Below are 25,794 nucleotides of genomic sequence, written 5' to 3'. Positions count from 1 at the left end.
CCATCTCCCCGCCCCCACAGCACGACCGAGATCGTACCTGTCAACCCAGCACGTGGGGTGGGGATGAACGCCATCATGGGCGCACTGGGGGAGAGAGACGAGTGCGAATGAGGTGCGCTGGGGGAGAGACGGACGTGAATGGGGCATGCTGGGGGAAGGAGACATGGGTGCAATTTCGGCCATCTCCCCCACTGAACCCAGCACCATCGCGGGCATCTCCCCACTTGGGGGGAGATGGCCGTGATCACGCTGGTTCACCACCCAATGCAGAGTTTGCGACCCATGTCAACATTTTCATGAAATTTTTGTATGCGACCCGATTTGGTCATGAACCAAGGCGTTCGTGAGCTGAGGTACCACTCTATGTCCCAGAAGAGAATATTTCCTGTTTTGCAGATACTGAGATATCATTCTACAACAGTACAGATAATAAACTAAAGTATCAAAATTACCTTTTTCCAGATGGACCAGATGGCATGCTTAAGGTTTTTTGCAAGTTAAACTTGCCAGCTGGAAGGCCTTCTCCGGACTGGGACAAACTAATGCTGCGATGCCTGAAAAACTCAAAGCCACCACTTGAAGTCGGTTCCTAAATGAAAGAAAGTCACAAGAAAAGGTTATGCTGCAGTCCAAGCAGGAAATGCTCTCTGAATGCTAGCAAACCAGACACGCAATTTTAAATGCAGCTAATTGATAAATCAATAAATTAGTATTAATTTTCTATATATATGCTTTCTCCAATCATTGTTTAAATGCAATGCTAATGAATGTGCCTTTAAAAGACTGATAAAACCTTCTGGTATGAACCAATTTAAGTGAGCCAATTTAATCTGCACTTCCTAGACCAGGGGTCTCAAACTCGCGGCCCACGGGCCAATTGCAGCCCGTGGGATGATATTTTGTGGCCCCCACTTGATATCAAAGTTTAGTGATAGTGCAGCCCGTGCGTTTTTCTCACACGCACCTGTGTGAGTCGTTACCCTGGGCGCACTGTTCCCTCTAAGCTGCGCGCCGGGATGGGTGGGGCACGGGGCAGGGGCCCTGCGGCCTTCAAAGCACTGGCAGACCCCGGGCCGGCCTCCGGGAGCGACGCAGGATGAGCGGCCCACCACCACCACGGTGGTGGAAGACTTGATGCGGCCCAGCCTCACCCAAACTCTACTTCCAGCGGCCCCCAGGTAAGTTGAGTTTGAGACCCCTGTCCTAGACTAATGTATAGCTATTTGTCAGACAAATTAACAGTTTTTTGAAGTCTGCAATGTAGTCTTTGGCTCAGAAAGGTATACTGCAAATGCATATGTTAGGGGAAGTACATACAATCACTTTCTCAGATGAATGGATGCTCTTAATTCAGAACACAGGATTAACAGAAAGAATGCAATGCTAATGCAAAAATGATACAGACTAGAAACAAACTGATTCATCCCTTGACAGAAGCAGTGATCTCTACAGTCTCCCTTGCAACTTAGCTCCCCATACCCACACAACTCTTTGGTCTTTCATTCCCATTCTTGTTCCTCTCCAGGTTTGGAGTAACAGTAAAGTCAAGCACAACTCGTAGGCATAACTGCCTAGCTGCACACTGCTTTCCATTTATGCCTTCATTGGGAAGAGTGACACATGCTAGCAGTGAAAGGATGAGGGAGGTGAGGTTGGTACATGCAGTAGAAAGAGTGAAACAGGAGTGCGGGGTAGGCACCAGTATCTGTTGTTCTGAGACAGGGCCGTGTTAACGCATGGGCCTGATGGGCACTTGCCCGTGGGCCCCGTACTAATCTGTGTATGTTAACCCTTGGAAAATTGGAAAACGTCCAAAATTAACAGTAGTTGTAGTTGTCGTAGGGGCCCCAGTACACTGCTTTGCCTGGGGCCCATAATGCTGTTAAGACAGCCCTGTTCTGAGATAGACAAGCCAGCATGCCGAGGTGATGGCACGCGGGTTTGACATATGACTGTGCTTTGCCTCTGCCTAAGACAAACATAATATTCGGGATATACAACTAGAGCAGAGCAAGCCATGTGTTCTGATAATAACCACTTTTAGTTAAACATGCACCACCCTAAGATAAACTTTCCAACAGATTGTCAGGATTAAAAGTTTAGCATTCACAAACAGCTTATGAAATGTTGATACAGTACGAACTATTTCTTGCAACCTGCACAAGAGGAAAACTTGGGCTGAAAGACGTATGTGCGTATATGGTGCCCAAGCTGTGAGTAAGCAAAATATGGAAGACTGTCTCAACAGCATAAGGGTTTTGAACCATGCTATTACTTCCTTTCATTTTAAGGGAGCTTCTCTAGTTTGACTGATATAGTTCCTTCTCCTAGTCAACTAAAGATGCAACAAGTAACACTCTTCAGTGCTATATGTAACTCATTTTCACTATGACTGCACGTGAAATTACTTCTTGATAGTTACCTGCCCTATCTATGACAGGCCAGTCATGTTCCCGGCATACCTGAGTAGTTGGCGTAGGAGGAGGTGTCTCCGATTCACCAGAGCCAATGGCTTTTAGGAATCTGATCATGTGCCGACAAAGATCCCACTTTCCCTGCTCCAAAGCAGTATTGAATAGCAAGGTTGCATGCTGCCTACTAACTGCTGGAACTTCCATGTTCTAGAAGAACAGACACAAGTCACCAGTGGGGCTGATCTATCATTTTATCCTACTGTGTTCAAGAAACAGAACTCTGATGGAAGAAAAGTAACACACACACACACACACCCCTCTTCCAAGGACTGCACATGGAAATGCACTTCATGCGGCATGGCTTTCTCTTTGTTGTGGGACACTAATGACCACAAGCCCATTTAGACACTCCACAGGACTCCACAGGAGTGCTTGTGGAAGTGCTTAAGTAGGTTTTGAGCCACCTGTAGCAGTTTAGCAGCATTAGGGACCAGTGCTACTATTGGGACCAGTGCTTCCAGGGGGAATTCTCACAGATGATCACATGGAAGCGCTAAGCATATTTCATTGCTGAGGGGACAGGTGCTGCTGTTAAAATCCTCCCCCTCCCAATTGTCAGAAATCTTTTCCCTCTAGCAATAAAAGCATACTTTTTAGAGGAAACAAAGTATCTTTGTCCTTTTGTGAAACACACCTAATCCCCTTTGGAACAAAATGTCTGAATATATTCTTACCTGCAGAATGATAAGGTAAGAAGCAGCAGTGTCTAAGTCCTGGGCCATTAAGCACTCTTCAAACAAGTCTTTTGGATTTCCAACAGCAGCAAAGAGGTAATTCCACAGGGCATATTCTGTCTTCCTAGCACAATGAACAACTGTCTGCAGGAAGAGGGGGAACTCTGTAATGAATTTAGCCACAGTGGGAAGTAGAGGGTCAGGGATGGGATCCCGTGAGGTAGCTTCTTCTTCCAGCACTTCATGAAGCATCAGTTCTAGCACATGAGGAAAATACGGTAACGTGGCACAGGACTGAGCCAGAAGCAAGGCTTGCTCGCCTAGGTTCCTCATCAAAAGCTGGCGCAAAATGTGATGGAGGTAGATCTGAGATGTTCTCTCAACAATACAGAAAGGGAAGAGAACCTCTAAATGTTCTATAGCGCTGCTGTGAGTGTATAAACAGTCGTAGAGCACAGTGTCATTGACAGCACCAAGAACCAAGGCATCTTCGAACAGAACGGCCAAGGGGTATATGTTAATGTGGAAAGGCAGCATGATCCGTCTTGACAGAAAGGAATGTGGTTTGCGGTGGTCCCTGGGAAACAAAGGAAGCCAGACTTTCATACCTGATCCCCCACAGCTGAGCCACAGGGCCTCCAGCAAGTGACGTTTGTGTTTGTTAGAACGGGATGTAGTCCAAACATTTTCAACTGACTGGGCAAGTACAACTGGAGCACAAAATGGCAGCTAAAAACACATACACAAACATAAATTCATTAGACTATTTTATCTTTTCAAAGTGATTCTTCTGTAAGTTCTGTGCAAGGCACACAGAAAGTATCCCTCCACCACAATTTCTTGCCCTCCATAAACAGGATCACATGTCAACATTTATGCAGTCCTCCCAGCAACCCCCAGTCCAAGTTTTCACATTTTTGTTACCCCTAAATATTTTCCATGCCATTATTTCATATAGTTCAAGAAATAGCACAGTTCCTTCTCTGTTATCTTCAGCTGTTAGTTAACCTCCATTTTAGCATGTTGATTATACAAGCAAAGCAGTGAATGCTAAATTTGGTAAAGAACAAAATAAATATCTAAAAAATTCTCTAAAACAAATATCTTTAAAAAGATTCTCCTTTTTATCCCTCTTTCTATCTTCACTTGTGAAGACAGTGCTCTAGTTTGCAGAGTTTGTGTTTTTGTGACAACTGAGCTACCAGAATTTTGCTTGTAAAGACGAGAACGTTTACAATTTACAAGTTGCAATGATTCATCTACAATAAATCACAGTTACTTTAATTACAAGATACATGCAGCATTATACACGAGTATTCACTGATTACACTGCATATTCTTTCTACAGTTTTCAAAAAATATGCACATAAAATATGTTCACATAAATAAACTCACAAGTTTCCTTTGGTTGGGACTACTGTCCTTTTCTCTTATCTGTGGACCAGATCGATCCCTTTGCACCATAATTAACTGTCCTGCTAGGTTTAACATAATACTCTCTGCTTCACAGGCCTTAAAAAAGAAAATATATTAGGATACATAAGTTATTAGGTAATAATTTTTCCAGCTCTGCAAAATCTACCAGGCAGAATCCAATGATGTTTTAATGATAATGGAATGCTTATGTCAGCAGAACCGGGTCCCCCTGCAGACCCTCCTACAAATCTACCCTGGAGAACTGGAGCTGATTTTGATGGGTCATGGGCATTACAGCTGGACAGAGGAAAGGAGGAAGTCCTATAACACTGGATTATATTCAGCATGCTTATGATGAAGTGCAAATTCATCCGCTCCATTACCGTATCCGTAAAAGCATTATTTTTCATGCAGCTCCCCATTCACAAATTTGAGGACTTCACTGCTTCATCTGCATTTGATGAAAATATGAAAGGTGTCATCAGCATACTGATAAAACCAGCTCCTATGCCTGACAATCTTGCCTAGTTCTTTGGGTAGATGCTGAAACACCATAGAGACCCACAGGATAACTTCCATAGGGAAAAGAAACAATCTTCTGGAACCTATCCTCACAAAAAAACAGAGCCACTACAAAGCAACACCTCTGATATTTACTCCCACAGAGCACTCCAGAGATATACCATAGCCAACCATATACAACACTGCACACCAACCTACACCTCTCTTTCTTTCGACAAAGGCTGACAAAATCAGGGTAACCAAAACTGGCTTCCACTCACAAAGCCAGCACTCAAAGTGGAATGAAACTGTTCCAAAAAATCATTTTCACACCAAAGCATACTGACCATTTGAGGGCAAACTCTATGCCCCCAAAGGCATACTACAGTGCTGCAAATAGTTACCCAAGTCTGGAAGATCGAGCACTTTTAAAATGACTAACTCTTTCACTTACACTAAAATATGCCTTGTCTGGCAAATATGTACTAATTACCATGCTTGTCATTATTAACTTATGACACTTTTAAACTTCTTAATGTAACAAGATCACTAAGCTGCTCTGGTCAACTTGACTGGTCAACACTACAGGACTCCAAATGTTAAGAAGGACAAAGTTAAGAAGATGCTGGCTTCTGCAATTCTTTTGTCTACATCATTGGGTGAAATCAACTGAAAGTCACCCAAGCAAAATACACTGTCTGTTGCTTACCAGGATTACTTGCCTAGCCAGATTTAGTGAACCTGTGAAGTTTTAGAACAGGTGACATTTATGAAATTTTATAAAGTTTGTTGAAATTACAGGGTGTGCAACACTGAAGGAAATTACATGCTACATAAACTATAAAAGTCATGTATCTCTGGAATCCAGCAGAAGTTACGTAACACTAACATCATACAGCATGGGTCGTCAAACTACGGCCCGGGGGCCGGATCCAGCCGCCATGCCCATTTATCTGACCTGCCATGCCCATTTGGACCCGCCGCGCACACCCGTGCCCACCCACTGCTGCCCACCTCACTCCGCGCACAGGGAGGCAGCGATTTGCTCACTCGGAGAAAATGATCTCTAAGTGAGCGAGCCGCTACCTCGTGCACCCACCTTGCGGCGCATGCCCGCCCCTGCCTTGCCTCCCCTCACCATGCACACATACCCACCCCTGGCTGCGCCTCCCCTCGCCGCATGCCCCGCCCCCGCCTCAGCACGCACACCCACATGCACTTCACTGCCCCTGCACCAGCCCATGTGCACCGCTGGCACCACCTTTCCGGCACCCACCTGGCACTGGCATCTTTCAACTGGCCCCCTGGTGAAAAAGTTTGAGGACCCCGTCTTACAGTCTGTACAGCTACTTTTATTTAGTTTTTAAGATATAGAAACACCCAAGTTATGAACAATCTGTACTTATGAACAAACTTCCATTTGGTCAATTAATTTTTAAAAATTACTGCAGGAAGTCGTCATCTCAAGAAGAGGAGAGAAGGAAGGTCTCCAAAACATCATCATCAGAGAGAGAGAAAGTGAAAAGGTGGGGAGGAAACCTCCAAAGCGGACCTTCCCACCCTGCCCATTCGGAGAGGAAAACTGCTCCAGCATTTCCTTGCTGCAAAGAAGAGGCACTGGTGTGTTTGGGTGTGGGGGGCTAGAGATATTCATGTTTTTTTCCACTTTCCACTTTGGTTCTGACCCCCTAACTCATGTGAATGTGGATGGCCAATTATACAGGATCCAACTTACACACAAATTTGATGTAAAGACAAATTTCCATTTTCTGAGGAATGGAACTCATTCGTAACCTGGGAACTGCCTGTATCCTTCAGTGCGGTACTATGTCTTTTGCCTTGTGGAACAGTCCTAAAGCGTCAGTTTACACAGCAGTGGTTCTTAAGCACATCCTCTACATTTTCAAGATACTGTATCTATACATACCTGCTGTGGCATTTTCAAGCTGATGCCAGTCTCTGTTCTCACAGATGTCAAAGTAACAGACACAACAAGGAATGGATGAGGAATATAACGTGACATAGAAACCTCCTGAAGAACCTGAATACTGGTTGTAGGGTTAGGACTGAAAGGCAAAAAACAAAAATGGTGATAGTGTTCTAAACAGAACACCAACAGTAGCCATTCAATTTAGAGGTCTTTAACTTAAGTTAGCAGTTTGTTAATCTTCAAATAATACAACATTCCTGAAGAGATTATCATTAATACCAACACTACCACTATTCTAGGTAATTGTTCCCTAGCAGAAAACAGAATTGAGTGGCCAGGCCAAGTACAGTAGGCTACCAAATTAGTCACTACTAATTAAAACATATTATGATATGCAAATGACAGTGATACTAGAAAGGGGAGACATGACCTAATGTTCAAAAAAGTCTTATTTCTTGTCTATTGTTGAGGAACCTGCAGAGCCAAGCATGACATAATTACAAAAGGCATGGGCAGAAGCAGGCACCATACTTGTTATCACTATGGGCTGAATCTGACAGTGTCCATCCGTCAGGGAAACAAGCTGCTTATGGAACGAACTTGCCCTCTGTCTGCAGCCCCCTGCACACCCCAATCTGCTCTAGAATGCATTGGGAGGGGGTACTGCAGGGAGAAAAGGGGGGAGCAAGGTCCCGCCGAACAACTGGGAACCTGCTCACACCACTGGATGTTGGCCACAGTGTTCAACTGCTCTTAAAAGGATGTTGCAAAGGATACTATGCTTTACTCCTACATTTCTCTCTCATTTATACTGTATTTATGATAAAGTGTTGCAAGCTGTCCAGAGAGCAGTATAGAAATGAAAAAGCAGTAGCAGCAATGCCAACAACATGCAAACTAAAAGCTATAACCAAGAAAGTGGGCTACAAAACAATGGATTCATACTCACCCATCAGATTTTCTTTTAATACTATAAAGGCAAATAGAACAGTCTGCTCTGAACAAAATGATTATGTCCCGAAAGACACTGAGCAATAATGTTTCTGCCTGAACTTTGGTGATATGAGCAAATGCGTTGTCCAAATTGGCTGTTCGCAAATATACTCTTAGCTGAAAAGACAAGCATGAATATTAACGGAATACTACTCATTCTAAATCTGTAAGAAGAACAGGAATGTCATCCTCTTCAGAGAGACATCTACAAGAGCAGCCCATGTCCTTCCCAGACCTTTGGATGGAGACAGGATGGTTCAGCTACAGCCTACCACTTCCATCACTGCTCCCTGTTTCTTCTACTGGGATTTGGAAATGTACCTGCACTGCTTTTCCACCCTGATTTCCCATTCTTCTGCACAGACATCTCGGCAAAACAGAAACCCTCTGCAGAAGTCCCTCTCCCTTCATTGTCCCTCTTCATCTCTTTTATGATTAAATGCATGGCAAGTCCTTTCACCCTCATCCTGTGCTCAGTTTGTGCCCTGCAAATATCTCTGGAGGGATTTAACTCTTTAACTGTCTCTGGAGGGATTAAGTTAAGCTCCAGATGAGGCATTAAATTCATTAAGAGATTCTCTCAAATACAAAACATTTGGTAAAACCTTCACAAACAAATTTCTACAAAACTTAGATCTCAAGCTTGTTCTCAGAAAGCCTTCTGGTATAAATATTGCCAGTTTCCCATCTCTAAAAACAACAGCTTCACCTGAACAAGCCTGCAGACAGGGAATACTTCTGCAGTTAGACTGGTTGGCCAGTCATCCCTTTGACTATACAGCGGCATTTGGAAAAGAATTCCCATCCATAATTTCAAACGGCAATTCGTAATGAATTTCAATCTGTTTATTTTATGCTTTGGGGAAGGGCAATTCTCTTATCAAAAACCAACCAAGGACATGGACACTGCACTTTCCCTAAGCATCTGTTCAGAACAGAGGAAAAAGTTCATGTAAGGAGCCATTTGCAGGCCTTAATCACATGCATTAAATCCCTGCCTGAGATTTAACAATAGGTATGGCCCACTGCTTGGCAGTGAGATGGAATAAGTCTTCCATGTGATCAGGTATGCAGGGTTGTTGTTTTTTCCCAAATAGAACAATACTGACTGAGGCAAAAATTACATCGGGGTTAAAAATAAACAGATTTCTCAGGGTCTTTTTTGACCAAGGTGGACAGAAGGTAAACTGTAAATGGCTGAAATGTGGGAGCACTATTCCTGTGCAGATGATGATGATGCCTAAGAGGACTGCCTTGTAAGTCTACTTCTGTATAAATTTTGCAACAAAAATGCACTAGGATGCAATTTAAACCACATGTTTGCAAGTTCAGGGACTGCATTCAATGTCAGACAGGTTCCATTCATTTCAAACAGTCTTACCTCTTCTTGGCGGTCACTTAAGTTATAACATGCAATAACAATGAAATCGTTCCACCATGCTAAGCCACCAGTCACAGTCATATTTTGTTCCTTAAAGTAAAAAGGGGGCAAACATTAACCAGCTTTTTAAAAACTCCAACTTCCATTCCAATAGTTTATCGGTAAATGTTAAAGACACTGAAAATATATATTTAAAACTGTGTTAATCATTGCTTTTGTTATTTCATGATAGAAAAGCTGTAACCCACATACAATGTGTAAAGTACTCATTCATTTTTTTAAAAGCAGGGATGTGAAGACAAGGCTAATTGTTATTTCTCTCATAGTCCTCAGCATTATATACATCCAGTGTGTACATTAAGACCAAGGCAGAATAGCATGTAACAACTAAAATAATGCTCTCTCATCTCAGTCTAACAGCATTTAATGACCCACAGAAGAAAGCAAGAGAATCAACACAGAAAGCTAACTTACACATTTCTGCAGCTAGCTCCAAATCCCCCAGCCATCTGGAGGCTGCTCGGTTGAGGAATGCTGGTCTATCCTGAGAGGCCCTGAGTGGTCTCTTTCCAGGGCCTCAGCTATGGGGCTTTTGTATCAATGGCAATCAGACTTTTTGACTGGTAAGTAAGGGAGTGTGAACCGGGATCTTGGAATGACAAGCAGGTCTTCTGCCGCAGAGGCAGCAGCATTCCAACCTTACCACATCCAGCATATTCTGGAAGTGTGAGATTGCCTGGCTAACAGCCACACCAAAAGTCTCTGGTAGCTATAAAGCAACAAGTCATGGATGGGTTTGAGCTTTTAAATGCTTGTAGGAGCAGAAACACCCATTCGTTCCCCACTTTATTCAACCACACTCTGCTGCTTTAAGCAATTGAGTATCTGCCAGCCTATTTCTTGTACTGAAGATGGACTGAGCAAAACCTGAGGCATGTTTTGCTTCCTTCCTTGCTCACTGAATTTGCATTAAAATTACTCCACCCCTGTTTTATAGCCAAATGTGTGTCTTTAATGATCATGCACACATCTGGTTTGGTCTTTTTAGTCCTCTCTTTCCTCCCTCCGCAGGAACAGTGAACTGACTTAGGGTTACACAAATAGCAAGGAGCATCCCACCCTGCCTCAATTAGCTGCTTAAAGCCTGTGTCCCTTTCTACAGCAAATATATCAGGGAGGAGAAGTCAATGACAATCTGACCCCCCCTTGCCACTAAGATGGGACAGCTTTGTTTGCCAGCACTCTCAGAGAAGGCAACTGATTTGTTTTTCTGCAAAGAGTTATTTATTTGGGACCCTTATAACATTATTAGAAGAGATTTCATAGAGGGATTTCCTCCTTGTTTTAAAATATAAAATTGCAAATTATACTTGTCACCACCCCAAAATCTTTAATGCAAGTAGCCTTCATCTTCTGCCTTTTGGATATATTTTGAACATTCCACATTTGTGGAAATCTAACGGCACATCATGGGCAAGCAGCAGTTTATACTGAAACACAATCTTTATGTTTATGAACCGGTAAAAGTCTTTTTAACAACTACATATGTACTCCTCCTCACAGGGCACTCACCTGGGTAATGTTTCCAAAGAGTTTCCATTTTTTGGAAAGCAAAGAATAATGTGCAAAACCAAACTTGCCAACTACAGCTACATTCTGCCCCATCTTATCAATGGCTGTAAACTGTTCATGAAGGGAAACAAAGTGTAACATGTTAGAACCTTTTAATACAAGGATGAGATAATAATTTCATATTTGTGCTGTTTAACAGAAACAACATTTACAACTATTACAGTTTATTAATTACTCATTCTACTGTAGTTGACTAACCCCTTGAACTTGGGAGATCTGAATGGAGTGTTCACAGACTGGACATTTTGGAGGACTTTCATTCAGGACCGCCGTAAATTGGAGATGACTTGATAGCGCATAACAGCATTTCTATAAACATTAATGTTTACATCTAAATGCAATCTAAAGTGGCAAGATGTAAAGATTTTAAAACAACTCACCCTTATTGGCCAGTTGATCTCTAAATAGGTACTGTGAATCTTAAAAGATAGAAGAAAAAATTAATTATTAGCAATTATTAAAAGCCAAAACCAATGTTTTCCATCTTGTAAAATCTTAATGTTTTAATTACCAACTTTTACTTCCAATTGTTTTGAAAATATTGGCCTGGTTTGGATGATCACTGAAGTCTACAGCTTGGTTTATTTAAGCCATGGGAAATTGCAGTGCTGCAAGTGTCGGATTGTCAATTCAACCATCTCACTGCAGCTTCTCCTGTCATCTGAACCCAGCATATGTCACTTGCTGTGCTGGTTGGCAAAAGACCCCAAAATCCTATAGCAGGGCATGGGTTCTGGGTGATTTGCTATCCTCTCCAACAATCCACCTCCACCAGATTCAGAAGTCATGAGAAGCAGTACCCAGTGAGTGTAATTATATACATCAGGCATGCATGGAGCAAGACACCATGGCTTACTGAACACCCCAGGGTTGCACAAATTGGCCCATTCATTACATGAACCAACCCTATGTTTAGAATGCATTTTAGAGTCTCAAATTTATTGAAAGGGATAAGCCCATATTAAGGTTTGGATACATTTCCTGAACAAAACTGACCACTAAATAGAGTATTATTTGCACCATTCCATTTTTATAAGCAGGGTTCTTAACTCTTTTGTCTCTTGTCATATATTTTGCCTACTTTCCAGAAGGAATGTTTTTACTATATTCCCTTGACATTTGACATTAATGGCAGAATCCTATACATGTCTCCTCCTAAATGAGTTCCACTAGGTCCAGTGGGGCATACACTTAGGTAAGAGGGTGTAAGAACGGGGTCTCAATCTAAGAATACAGAAGATCCACACTGGGCAATGTTGTATTCTATCTTCCTTTAATGTTGCTCCTTCCTGCTTCTCTTTGTGTTGTCCTCATAACAAACAAAAATGCCCATTACTAATAGCTCACAGGAAGTTTGATAATTAGCAATCTGAAAAAATACAATTTATATTTTTTACAAAAATCTGACATTTTTAAAGCATTAAATTTTATCTACCATGCTATATTGTCCTTCCAACTCCACCATAGCATAATACAGAACAACTAGCCTGGGACTGGATCTGCATGACACAACAACTCGTCACTGTTAAGTAGCCAACAGTGGCTTGTCAAGTTTCTGAGTCTAGACCACCTACTGCAAAGTGATTTGTTTTCGGACAGAATGTTTGGGTTTGTTTTAAGGGCTGTTCACCATGATTGGCTGAGATATCATCCAAAACCAAAAAATCATTCCCAACATGGATTGCAGGAAGTGGCAAGTCCCTTACAAATAGCAGCAAAATAGCATATTTTTGACAGCCGTTCAAATCCAACAAAATGAGCCAAACACCCCACAGTCCTGTTGAAGGACATGAGTTCTGGATGATTTGTTAACCACTCCAACAATCCACCTCCATCAGGTTCAGATGTCATGAGAAGCAGTACCCAATGAAGGTAACTATGTAAATCAGGCAGCAAGAGCAAATAAAAATGGGACCAGGGAGATGACAAGTCACACAGGACCCTGGGATACCAGCTGAAGGAGGGAAAGAATATCCATTGCAAGCCCAACCACATGTTGGGTGCACTGTGTTCTGCTCAAGAAACCAAACTGTGTGGCTTATTTACAGGGTGGGTTCCCATGTCATGAGAATTTGTTCTGTGTCTTTGCACATATGACCTTAGTTAAAGAAGGCCCAACTTTCAAGAAGGAAAGTTGATAAAGGAATGATAACATATTCATGAGATGAAATACCAGATCAACGCCTATGCTTGACTGATAGGTTGCTTCATTTTTATAAAACTTGAAGTACAGGTTTAGCATGTTTATGCTCAGATTTCATTCTAACAACATTCCTTTTAAGTTAGTGAAAAACGTGGGAAAGAATACAATGCTGCCTATCTGCCAGCAGAACTGGCCACAGAGTCTAGTCCATAGGCAGCCAGCCCCACCAATTCTGTTCTACAGAAGTCTCCACTATGGCTTAGCACCACTCCTGCTTCTGTTCTGGAATTATTGTTTCTGGAAGAGGAGGATCAGAGGAGCTCTGCCAACCTGCCCCTTTCCAGGAACTCTTGTTTCTGTTTATTTTGGGCTACCCTTGGAAGCACTAAGTCATCACTGTGCAAGTGGTGGAGGATGGCTATGCAATGGAACTGTCCAGATGCAAAAGAACTGGTGGGGCATTAGCACCTCTTTAGATACTGCCCTTAGCATTTTAGTCATTTAAAATAAACTAAAACCCATTTTAACTTTTAAAAGTTCTATTTTAAAATTACTTATCAATTTTTATCCACTCAGTTCTGAGGAAGCAGCAATACCAATGGACAATATGCTGGATTTTGATCTAAGAAACCACATACAACATTCTAACTCAAGACAAAATGTTCATGATGGGGCCTTAGGTAACGCTCCGAGGAATATGCTGACAAGTGTTTCAGAAATAAAAGAAGAGGGAGGAAGCAATTACAGGACAAGGGCACTTACCTGCACAACATGCCAGTGCCTGTGCCCTAATAAAGTGCTTAAGCCCTGAGAATCTAAGCTCCCATCTGAGAGCTGGTTTCTTTCTCTAAGAGGCTTCGGTTCAGAGTGGGCTGAGGAACTCCTTGGATTCTGAGCTTGTACTGCATCACCACAGTTCAAGTACAAGCGATCTTCTCCCTGAAGGAGGACCTGCTCCTGGTTGCTCTATGAATTAAGTGAGTGACAGTAAAAATACTACTAGTCAGCAAATAGAGAACAGTAAGAGAAATCAATAACATTTCAATTAAAATTGAAGAAACCAAGAGAAACTAGAATTTGTTTTAAAACAGTGTCAACTTTTTTGAAATGCCTTAGTCAGCGGTGTTACTACTTGCTGTTATACAGTTCAGCATTTTGGTAAACAAGGAAAAACATTTCGTAAGCAAAATGAAACCAAAGCTTGGCCAGAGGCATTAAAAAGACCTAGAACCACAACACATTAAGTACAAAGAGTTATGAATACTTACTATGCAAGGATTAACTGTGAGTGCACTCTTGATAAACTGAAATTGCAAAATACCAAAATGCTGGGATTTATTTTTGCACTTGCTCTCAGCCACTGAATTCCCAGAGTTGTTTGCATCAATTACCCACAGATGATAACCTTCTGATCCCCAACTCTGGAAAGATAAAACAAAGCCATCATAAGTTATTTTTAAAAATGGAAAATTTTAGAAGATTAGAAACTTTTCATAGTGAATTTCCACTCAGGAAGTACAGATATTTGTTATAAGGTTGTCAAATAAACAACTTAATATGAATTTGTGGAAAGCAGGTTGTCTTCCTCCTGGACCATCTAACTCTCCCAGCATTCGTATATTGTTTCTCCTCCATCCCTGTCTAGCCTTCTCTTCTTCAGGTGACTCCAATCACATCAAGTTAACAAATATGAGTCAGACTCTGGCTGGCAGAAATGGTGGAAGAGACCACTGGGAGACCCCAAAGAGCAGCAGCATTTGCTGAGCACAGGCACACAAGTTCTCTGCTCTGCCATTATGACACCCCAGCAACTCTCTGACCCTGCCCTCCATTCCTTTAGCCAGAGGAATCACTTTTCCCGGTGAGTCATTTCCCAAGACTGTTAAGATTCACCCCCAGCAAAAAACTACATTTTGTAACAAAAACAACATGAAAACTCTTGACTTTACCATTAGAATTGCAAAATATGCTAGCTGTATACAGTAAGTAAAACCCAGGTTAATTTATTTGGAATGTATTTAAATAAAAGATGATCAAGCCGAAACTGCTGCTTTGCTTGGCAAGACAACCCATCATGTGTACTAGCCACAGTGAGCTGCTGTGCTGTCCAGACCCAGACAGTTTCCCCCAGTGTGACTTACTTTTCAGGAACAACCCACACTGAGAAGCCATGGCTTGTTTCAGGCATTGTTTGCACTATGATAGTTTCTCAGAGTGTCTGAACCTGAGAGAACAATTTCATCAAGAGCTGATCAGCTAGCAAGAGCAACCACACACTGCCCCCCTCCACGCTTTGCAAGCTCACTCATGCTGCCTTCAGTGACTGCCCTCCACCAACGACCAAGCAGCACCTTGAAGCAACTGTCATTGGTGAACCACACTTTTTCAATTTTATTCACGAAAAAATGTGCAACCATGTAAAGAGGGAAAGTCAATACCTCTTGTTTCTGGAATAGCTGGGGATCCAGGGATGTGCTGAAAAGGTGGAGGGCATGTAGGCCTGTTCAACATTTAACACTGAATTACACTGTTGAGGGGGAGATATTGTCCACACACAGAGACACTTTTGTGCAGCTTCTTTTGCAAGTCCCCATACCCCACCCCACTTTAATGGTGCTTTTCAGTTGACAACTTGGCAACTGTAATCTATACGCAGTCTTGACTTGTCAGTTTCCTTGGCTGTTACCTCCTCCATTTCTCTGCCCCCCCTGACAGCTTAAAATGGACAAATAAATTGACCAGGTAAGACTGCACATGTCAGACAACCATAAAAGCATACTTGTGAAAGACTAATGCTAATTGAAACAATTTTGTAAAATTTTTTAGACAAAAATACTAATTTAAAAAAATATGAACACAGTTGCACAATTTCAGGATCCAGAAAAATAACTACCTGAACTGTAGCTTTGTGGTGCTACAAAAACAGCAGCAAATGAAAAGGGGGAGTAGGAGACAAGAGAGGTTGTGCCAAGAAGGATACCTGCTACATGCCAAAGCTGACTGAAGGACTGAGAGGGAAGGAGGGAGAGAACAACTGATAGTAAATCTGATAATCTCTTACGCATACTGTGGGCTGTACAGCAAACAAACTACACACTACAGCTTATTCACAGAGTGGTTTAGTGATGTGTGAACCTGCCCAAAGAGTGGGACGGCTCAATACCACTTACCATAGAGTTGATCTTTAAAGGGTCTTTTTTTGTACCATCAGGTCGATGACTAAAATAAACACAAACACAAAACCTTAGATAGAACAAGATTTTTTCAATAGCTTGCTGATTCTGTTTAACAAATGCTTGAACATAACATTTTTTATCCCAGATTTTCAAATGCTTTTTCTTCTATCCCAGGTTTATCAAACTAAAGGCAACAGCCTATCCTTGGAAAAGTACATACCTCTTATTCTACCTTCAGGATATGCTATTAGGCATGCAAATAACCCCCCTCCAACACTTATCTGAGTTAACAAGAAACTTTTTTTGAACCAACTAAGCTTTAATGCCCAGAACAATGGGGCTATTAGGTGCTCAGAACATTAAGAGCAAGGAACAATGTAGATAAGCTTGAAACATATGTAGAAAGAGACTATCTCTAGGTTTCAGACAGGAATAGGTTTTGTACAGCCTCATTCTCAGTTGTCAATAAACACTTAAGTTTTTTAAAAAGTCCAAGGAGTCTGATAGAAGAAACACAGCCTTCCATATTGTAATGAGGATTTACTAGTCTACTCTAACCCTGTATTATGACTAAAACATGATGAGCCAGCAGAAACTCTATTATGTGTTTCTTTTTTGGCTAACAGGCAGTACAGTAATAAAATAAATAAATATTATAGTTAGGAAAATACTCTGAGTACTAGATAAAAACCTGAACAAAAATGTAGAATTCTGCTAATTGCTTTTAATCACCATACTGGTTAAAGATGCTTACGCAAAGTCTCCTCCTAGGGTACAGATAAGCTGGGCACCAAATACACTCCATAATGAAAGGCCTCCACATTCCCAGGTCACCATAACAACACAACTATCAGGAGACCATCTGATTAGTTTAACAGCTCCTGTTTTGTTCCAAATATCTATGAAAACGCAGAAAAAATGACAATGTAAGCACATCAAAAAGTTGGATCTTTAACCTCATATCACTAGTGTTTCAGCAAGATTATTAATTAATTTATTATTTATTTATTTGGGGCATTTCTACCCCATGCTATATAAATGTCTCAGGATGGCGATACAGAACAGTACAGTGGCAGCATACAAAAATAGAATAGAAATATCTAATAAAACCAATATAAAAATACCACAATTAATCTTTAACATACAAGGAAAATAAAAAGGGTTTGGTCTGGCACCGAAATGAATAAAGCGCCTGTGCCAGGTGCACTTCTCTAGAGAAGAAGTTCCAGAGCCAGGACACTACTGCAGAAAAGGCCCTACTCCAGGTAGTCACTCTTCTGATCTCCTTCAAAGAAGACTCCCGAAGAAGGACCTCATATAAGGATCTTAGGGAGCGGGCAGGTGCATATGGATGCTTGTGATAAAAACAGAGCTCTATTTAAAATGTCAAGTGTAAAATTGCCTAATCATGGTAAAACAAACAAACAAACACTAAGAATAGAGAACATTGTGGCCACGATCAACATAGCATGTTCCATGTGCAAAAGGTCTCCTGAAGTTGGAATCTTCAGCAATTTAGATTATGAGAAATGCAGTTCAACCTTTAGGATAACGAGCACAAACATTTGTAGCTGCTTGCTGTACCTGCTATAGCAAACTTGCTGTTCTGTTCCATACAGAATCAGAGTGACCTTTAGCCAAAGGAAATGTGGAACTTAGCATCGCCTTTAATGTGATCTGACTCACCAGGGTATTGTTTAGGTGTGAGCTCCAGTTTATGAGATAGCTGCATGGCGCCAGTAGAATGATCAATCGTATAAACTTGCACCGAACCACTGGAAAAAGCACATAGTTTATCAAGATTTAGACAGTTGCATTTTCCAAGTAAAAACAGGCAAGTAAGCATTTAAAAACTAAATCGTAAGTCATGATGTTAGTTTGTGCACAGCATTATATTCAAAGAGTAAACATAAACTGCAATTCTATATTTAATTATTTAGGAGTCAGGTCCCATTGATACTCTAGCAAGACATAACTTACAAATAAATATACATGCAATTAGACTGGGCTGGTTAGTTTACCAGCTATTGATTTTTTTCCTTCCCACTTTTCCTCTTCAACAATGGGGGCACCCTAATGGGCTCACAAGGCCAAACGTAAACTAATAACAATTGCAATAAAAATTATCCATAAACATACAAAAGGCAGTATGAAAATATTAAAGGCTGATATAACCCCATGGAGCGAAAACTAAATAAAATGGCTCTATGGAACAAATCACTTAGAAGTTATAGAAATAGCCCTAAACAGCTAATAGCCACACAGGGTTGTGATATGTGCTGGATAACTTTTGAATATTCGGTTCAAAAATGCAGCTTATATATTGTCAAACCCAGTGGGAGCGGGTTACATGAGGACTCAAAAACCCTAAAAGAGACTATAATGAAACAAATATAGTTGTTTACAGTTGTCATATAAACCAGGTTTGGATGCCACAACAAGTTGCAGTTTTGGCTTGAATATTCAAAATAGCCACTGACATATGTCTGATTGTGCAAACCAGCCCTTTGTCTGAAGTTCACTGGAAATTAAAGTATTCAGGCAGCAGACTAAAGACTAAACAGCAGGAAAAACCTAACTTTCTGGGACAGGCAGTTCCACATACTTGGGTGTCAAAGCAAAAGAAGCCCTCTCACACATCCTCAAAATGTGCAAAATGAACTCACTGGATCATGTCTGAGATCAGGCAGACTTATGGGGGCAGGGGAAGGAATCATTCAGGTACCTTACTCCAAAGTCATTTAGAGATTTAAAAAGGCAACATTGAGTATCATGTATTGCCCCTGGATATGAGCTAGGAATTTCTGAAGCTAATGTGGAAAGGGAGTAACAGGACCCTCAAACTTGGCACAGAGCTACATCATAACAGTAGTATTCTTCACAGTAGAAGTCTCCATGGATATTGTCACATAAAGAACATTAAAGGTAAAGGTTTCTCCTTGATGTTAAGTCCAGTCATGTCTGACTCTAGAGGACGGTGCTCATCTTTGTTTCCTAGCCAAGGGAGCCAGTGTTTGTCCGCAGACAGTCTCCATGGTCATGTGGCCGGCATGACTAAACACCGAAGTGCATGGAATGCTGTTACCTTCCCACCAAAGAGGTACCTTTTTATCTACTTGCATTTGCATGCTTTCGAACTGCAAGGTCGGCAGGAGCTGGGACAGAGTACGGGAGCTCACCCTGTTGTACAGATTTGAACTGGCGACCTTTCGATCAACCGGACCAGCAGCACAGCAGTTTAAACCACTGTGCCACCTGCACCCCTTAAAGAACATTGCAGTAATCCAATCAAATAGAGCGTGCGTTATCCTGGCCTGATCTGCTTCAGGAATGAGTGTGGTTGCTATACCAGCTAAACAAAAGCATGCCTGAACTTCCAGGAAAAAAGTGACCATAATTTCATATAACAGCTTCAAATAGACATTATATCATTCACATCAAAATCTTGCATGACAAGTCATATAGAAGCATTATTAATAAAGCCAATTTTTTCAACAAGTGCCTACCACTTTTCAATGAGAAATGGCATATGATAAGTACTTTGGCAAACTAGAATATGCAGTAATACAGGCAAGATGAAACTGTTAACACCACTCAAGTCGTTATTAGAAGAGTTAGGATAACTTAAATGACTTATCCTATTGTACCTTACATCAAGGTGCTGCTGGTGGTATATTCTAACTTAAAGTTATTTATTTGCTAGAACATTTTAAGATCAAGGAGTTCTGTTTAACTAGTTGTTCCTGGAACATTCCAGTCAGCACATCTGAGAAAAGAAGTCTACTCTCCTGAGAGATGTGCAGTGTCACTTGATCTTCACCCAACATTTGACAGATGGCTTCACTCAGTGAGAGGACAGCACAGAGAAAGGGGAGACCAAATCAAGGGATTTAGGCTACAACCACAAGAAGGCTCCGGCAGGTAAAGCTTCAGGACAAAATGAGGCATTTACTTGACATGCTCTCTAAAAGTAAGACTGGAGCAGAAAGTAGCTTAACTAAATAAATCTTGCACATACTTGCTAGGCCTAAAAAACTAATTATATTCCATATCAGATACTTACATGTTTAGACAGTATAACCGTGCTAGGAATACTATAGGGACCATATTAGCTACTCAAGCCACTGATAAACCAGGCTCTTCCTAGTCTATTTTACTTCATTAATCAATGTATTCCAAGATACACTTTCCTGTAGAGCATATTTTGATCATAATCTTTTTAAACAGAAGACCTGTATAGTATCCTTGTCCAGGAAGACTCTTAACTAGGAATTCTGAAACTTCCAATACAGGTTTAAGCACTGATACACTGAAAAAATATACCTGTTACCCTTTCAGTTTCTGTATTCACTTACTTTGCACATCCAAACGCCATTAATCTGTATTTGTTGTTTACTGCCACACAGATTCCATCCAAAATATCTTGAGCCCAAATGCCATGGAGCTGCTGCAAAACATATTACAAAGGACTCTATCTAAGATACTTGTTCATTCTTGAACAAACTGTGCTGAAACTTGAAGCCATGCATATTGTACACACCCTTTTCAGTTTAGCAAGCCTGGGAAGTACTGGGGATGCATCGTATAAAACTCTTTCAATATGAGCCTCAAAATTTGAGATTTTAATTCATCATTTTTTATCTATGTCTGAAAGAAACATGCATATTATACATATTGGGTTGGCCAGAGATTTAGATGTGTGCAACAAGGTTGGAGGGAGTGGAATTCCCTACACTCTCCCCCCACCATGGATAAGCCTTCACTCTCCCCAAAAGTGCTACACCATTAGTCAGGGGCCCCAATAAATAGGACAAAGAAGATGCCAGGAAATGGCATAGCGTGGAAATGGAGGAGCAGGAATGGCTACTCTTCCCATCTCATTGCATGTGGCTAGATCTGTATGCATGTCAATCAAAACCGAACAAAAATTGTCCAAACACATAGCACACCAAGTCCCATCATATTTAAGGTTCCTTTTTACATTACCCATTTCCCAAGGGGAAATTAACGGATCTCCATTTAAGAACATTATAACTGTAATAATAATTAGGTGTCTCCTCAGATCTCATTGTGAACTTTTGAGATCTCAAGTCAACTTTAACATTCAATGGGAAGGATGCCTCTACTTAACTACTTATCTTTAAAAGCCAGTAGGCAAAATAATTTCCATATTTGTATTTTAAAATGTACTCAGGAAATACTAATAATTCATACAAAACAGCTAATTTGCAATACTGCTTTGAAGTACTCAGATCACAATGTACAAAATGTGAGAAAATATTACAACAAATTTATCAGGTAACATAGAATGAATGTTAGAAATCAAACAGTTGTCATAAAAATGGGCCTCTTAAGTGTGCCTCAGAAAGCATTTTATACTTGTTCAAACGTTTAAGTATTTTTCTCTCCGGAAATATCCTACTGTTATTTTCAGTGCCCAGGTGGGGACAGGCAATTTACAGATATAAAAACAAAGGCTTGCTTGAATGGGCAACAATTCTCAGATAACCGATGGCTCCAAGGTCTGGATGATACAAGCTGCAACAGGGTGCAGGATCATATGCAAATTGTGCCCAACATGCCCAATGGCTTAAACACACCAACATGGCCTGTTTAGTCTATGGTTCTCATGTGAACCAAGACAGCATGAAAAAATCAATTTTGTTGTTGATGTTCTCCCCAACTCTAATTTTGTCTTTCTCTCTAATTCATACGAAATTTTGTGCTTTCTCAGCCATAGTTTATTAATAATAGTCTACAGCAGGGGACAGGATGCTTGGTTACAGTTTGGGAGATGCAAACAAGTAACTGATGAATTGCTAGGAAATCCTACCTCTGCTGTGAATCCACTTGACATTGGTGTAATAAAACCAACTCTGCCATCATTAAACACAACAGCAAACCCATCGAGAGTAGCACAGTATTCCATCTCTCTTATGTGCACATCCTCAAATCCCAAAAATGAACCTGGCAACAAACACAGTCAATTATTAAAAGCTTCACTGTCACGTTTAAAAGCCTTTTTAAAGCTCTCTATTTCCATATAATAAAATAGTACAAGAGGTTCCCTGCAGTGAAAAAATCCCACGTGCCCAACCATCAGCTTATGCACAGAGCAATATTAGATACCTCTAGAAGAATGCAGATCCACAGAAAATGGTACTGTACATAGGTTTATGGCTTTCCTTCCATTTGTCATGCCATCCCAGTGAATAAGGTGGAGCAGACCATCGGCAGTAGCAACAAGTAGATCCTCCAACATGGACTGTAAACTACAAGAAAGTCATGTTATTAACCTGGTGCTGAAAAGAAGCACAGACAGACATACTAACTCTTTTTAGGATTTAATACATTTATCATTTTCCTTCATTCCTGCTACTATCACCACCTCCACAGTATGCTCCACAGCAAGGCGTCACCAAAGTGATTGCTTCAAGAAACTGCGGTGGGCACCACCACAAAATGCTTAATTAGTGGGTCACTTCTTTGGCATCTCCCTGTCATGTCTATGGATCTTAGGCTGCATCCTATTTAGCAAAACCTGTTGTTTCATGTCTGTTGAACACCATAATGCCTCTTATTTTTTTTTTAAAAATGGGGAAAATCCTTTTTCAGGTGTCCTGGGGCACCATGGTGGAGACTCTATTGTGGGTACTATCAGAGGAATCCACAGATGTCACATTTGGGATCCCTGTTCTAGAGGAACTTCCAACTATCCAGACTTTGGAGCAGGGTATGGAAATTGTCCGATTCCCTGATCTTGGCACAGAAGACTTCTTTCAGCAGAGGGAAACTACCTGGATTCAGCCCATCATCTTGGGCCTGTTCAGGACCTCTGAACCCTTTTGTCAGTCTCCCCAAACTGTAACATTGAATCCTGAAGCACTGTTCCCACCACTATTCTTTGGTTTATTCTAGTATCTTTTCCCACATAACTTTAACTGTTGTGAACTGTCCACAGAGCTTCAGTTGTTGGGTAGTATAGAAATGAAATGAATAAAACACTTAAAAGGATAATTTGTATCTACTACCTTTCCAAAGCACAGCAACAGGGTTTTTTTTAACCAAAGAGCAGAAAGAGGCTTGCTCATTCATAAATTATGTATTTATTTAATCTATAGCCCAGCTTGCTGACAAAAATAGTTCAAAAGTTTGCAGTAACAAGTAAACAGCTGACCTTACTGGTGGAAGGTGAAAATGCAAGCATTAAAACAAGTGCATCACCAAGTGATTGCACTAAGCCATTTTTATACGGGTTAAGCCAAATAAGTGTTTTCTTAACAATTGCAGAGAGCAGTGAATGAAAATGACTAACATACGATAGGAAAACAGATCTTGAAAAGTTCAAATGAGTCAATGATACAGAATCTACAGTGCTGGCAATCCTAGTGTTCTCTTTTTAAGTTCTTTAAATATTTATAGGATACTTTCAAAACAGCCAACACAATTGTATTAGAAGTTCCAAGGAACCACTGAAGCCTCCATTGTAATAGTGTATATAAACAACGTATTATATAAATTATTCAAATTTCATACAACATACAATTATAATGCTTGAAGGATGTATAAATCTGAGTGATCATTAATTCATTATAAAGCCTATTTTTATTATAGCATGTTTATAGAAGCTGAACAGAACTAAATGAAAGATTGTTATGGTACCATGATTCCAGACTTCAGTATTATGTCAAGTGTCATGAATTAACTCAGAAACTAGAACATGCTGCTGGTACCAATGCTGTACTAACCACACAAACATATTTTCTTGTGAACCAGGATTCCAAGTAACTGATGTAGTCTGCGCATATTTTTCTTCATTTTTTCAGGTGATTTCCAAAAACAGCATTTGTTCTATTCAGTCCACCAAAAAGAACTTTCAAGTTCCTTAGACAATATTTTTCTGATGAGCTTTCAATATTTACTTCTCCTTTTTACTTTAAAAATGTGTCAGGTTTTGTATTTGTAAGTATTTTATTGTTTTTATTGTATATTGCCTTGAATGCTCACTGAACAGACAGGCTGATTAAGAAACTATATTAAATAAACCAGTTATCAAGATATTTTGACCTTCAAGGGTAAAGCAAGCCTCCACTGAATGAAGGAAACATATCTGAAGAACAGTAGACCAAAGGCAGGCATCTAAAATGCTGACTAGAACCAACCAGTAGCATTTTTAAAGCTGTCTGTTCACAGCATTCTAGTCAACGTGTTGCTTAAAAGCTTACTAAACAGAGAAACTGAGACAAAAAACAAAGCAACCATTTAATTAATAAAGAATACTGACGTCTGGCGAAAGTTAGAACACAACTGGGTTATGTCTTCAATTTACATTCTAGAAACTCCATATTTATAATGAGAATGAAAAATATTGTATTCATCTAATTCTGCATCAAATCTCATTGCCAGTAAATACAGCACAATTAAGTGGGGCAGGAGCTGCCAACTGAAAAATGCTGATCTGAACCTTGTTTAAAATTCTGCAGTGGTTTTGCATTTACTATAACCAAAATTTGGCATCATTCTCAGCAGAGAAATATGATCTTTTAAGTGGACTAACTTTTAATGAATCCTGGGTGTTTCTGTGTGTTTTGTTTTGCATATGTCATTTCTCTAAGCGTATTCCTAGTTTTGGAAGGAAGGCAACTACATGTAGCATTGGCATATTCCTGAATCTGTTACACAAAGTGAACTTCCAATAGAAAAGATCAACACCACCATGGTGGGTGATTGGCTTTTTGAGATGAAGCAGCATTTCTTCTTCGTGGAAAAAGTTAACTGCTGCATTTGAAGCGAATTCACAACCACTGGAAGTGAGAAACTTTAGAGCAACTCTGTACAAATGAATCCCTATGGTTAAAACATGACCAGCTTTCTGGTCCTTCAGAGTCTGATGAAGCTACAGAAGAATATGTCAGATGAAACGAAAATAAATTTATTTGGGGAAAAGATCACAGATCAATGGGAAAGAACATGCTTTGCACACAGAAGGTCATGCTTCAATCCCTGGCAACTTCCACCAAAAGGACCAGGTAATAAATGAGGGGAAAGACCTTTGGCTAAAACCCTGCCAGTCAGAGTACCTGGCCCAATAGTCTGACCTGACATAAGGAAGCTTCTGATGTTCCTCCCTGGCAGTAATGCACAACCCTCTATTCTTGATGCCTTGTGTGTTGTCCTTATTTATTGCCATCACACATTCTGCACATTCTGGTGCATACATACCTGGTTATAGATGCTTGCAAATCTAGCACTTGCTTCTTCTCTAGATTTAATGATGGAGCACACTGTTCTTCCTTATAATGTGGTGTCCCCTTCATATGAGGGCTTCCTCTGAAAAAATGTTCAGGCTATTTTAGTCAGTTCTTGACATACAGCTACAGATTCTCACCTGAAGATAGGCTATATGATAAAACAAAATATTCTGAACCAAAATATTGTGATGAAATGTCTCCAGAAATCCTGGAGAAGTTTTGA

General features: G+C 40.6%; 1 protein-coding gene across 2 annotated transcripts in view; it reads right to left on the bottom strand.

Moving 5' to 3' along the window:
* The window catches only part of RIC1 (RIC1 homolog, RAB6A GEF complex partner 1), a 52,807-nt gene that overhangs the window by 9,397 nt on the left and 17,616 nt on the right, over positions 1–25,794 (bottom strand). For both annotated transcript variants that reach the window (XM_044445855.1, XM_044445856.1), the window contains exons 4-21: positions 25,543–25,650; positions 22,450–22,592; positions 22,154–22,287; positions 20,676–20,767; positions 18,007–18,095; positions 17,075–17,219; positions 16,315–16,363; positions 14,413–14,565; positions 13,907–14,110; positions 11,382–11,420; positions 10,942–11,052; positions 9,370–9,459; positions 7,945–8,105; positions 6,993–7,131; positions 4,544–4,660; positions 3,149–3,877; positions 2,463–2,621; positions 453–589 (exon numbers count right to left, since the gene is read on the bottom strand). In XM_044445855.1, the coding sequence (XP_044301790.1) occupies positions 453–589; positions 2,463–2,621; positions 3,149–3,877; positions 4,544–4,660; positions 6,993–7,131; positions 7,945–8,105; positions 9,370–9,459; positions 10,942–11,052; positions 11,382–11,420; positions 13,907–14,110; positions 14,413–14,565; positions 16,315–16,363; positions 17,075–17,219; positions 18,007–18,095; positions 20,676–20,767; positions 22,154–22,287; positions 22,450–22,592; positions 25,543–25,650 (2,799 nt within the window). The remainder of the gene's footprint in view (positions 1–452; positions 590–2,462; positions 2,622–3,148; positions 3,878–4,543; positions 4,661–6,992; positions 7,132–7,944; positions 8,106–9,369; positions 9,460–10,941; positions 11,053–11,381; positions 11,421–13,906; positions 14,111–14,412; positions 14,566–16,314; positions 16,364–17,074; positions 17,220–18,006; positions 18,096–20,675; positions 20,768–22,153; positions 22,288–22,449; positions 22,593–25,542; positions 25,651–25,794) is intronic.

The sequence above is a fragment of the Varanus komodoensis genome, unplaced genomic scaffold (genome assembly GCF_004798865.1).
Source record: "Varanus komodoensis strain SLA01 unplaced genomic scaffold, ASM479886v1 scaffold5, whole genome shotgun sequence".
NCBI lineage: Eukaryota > Metazoa > Chordata > Lepidosauria > Squamata > Varanidae > Varanus > Varanus komodoensis.
This window is presented reverse-complemented; position numbering and strand designations above follow the sequence as displayed.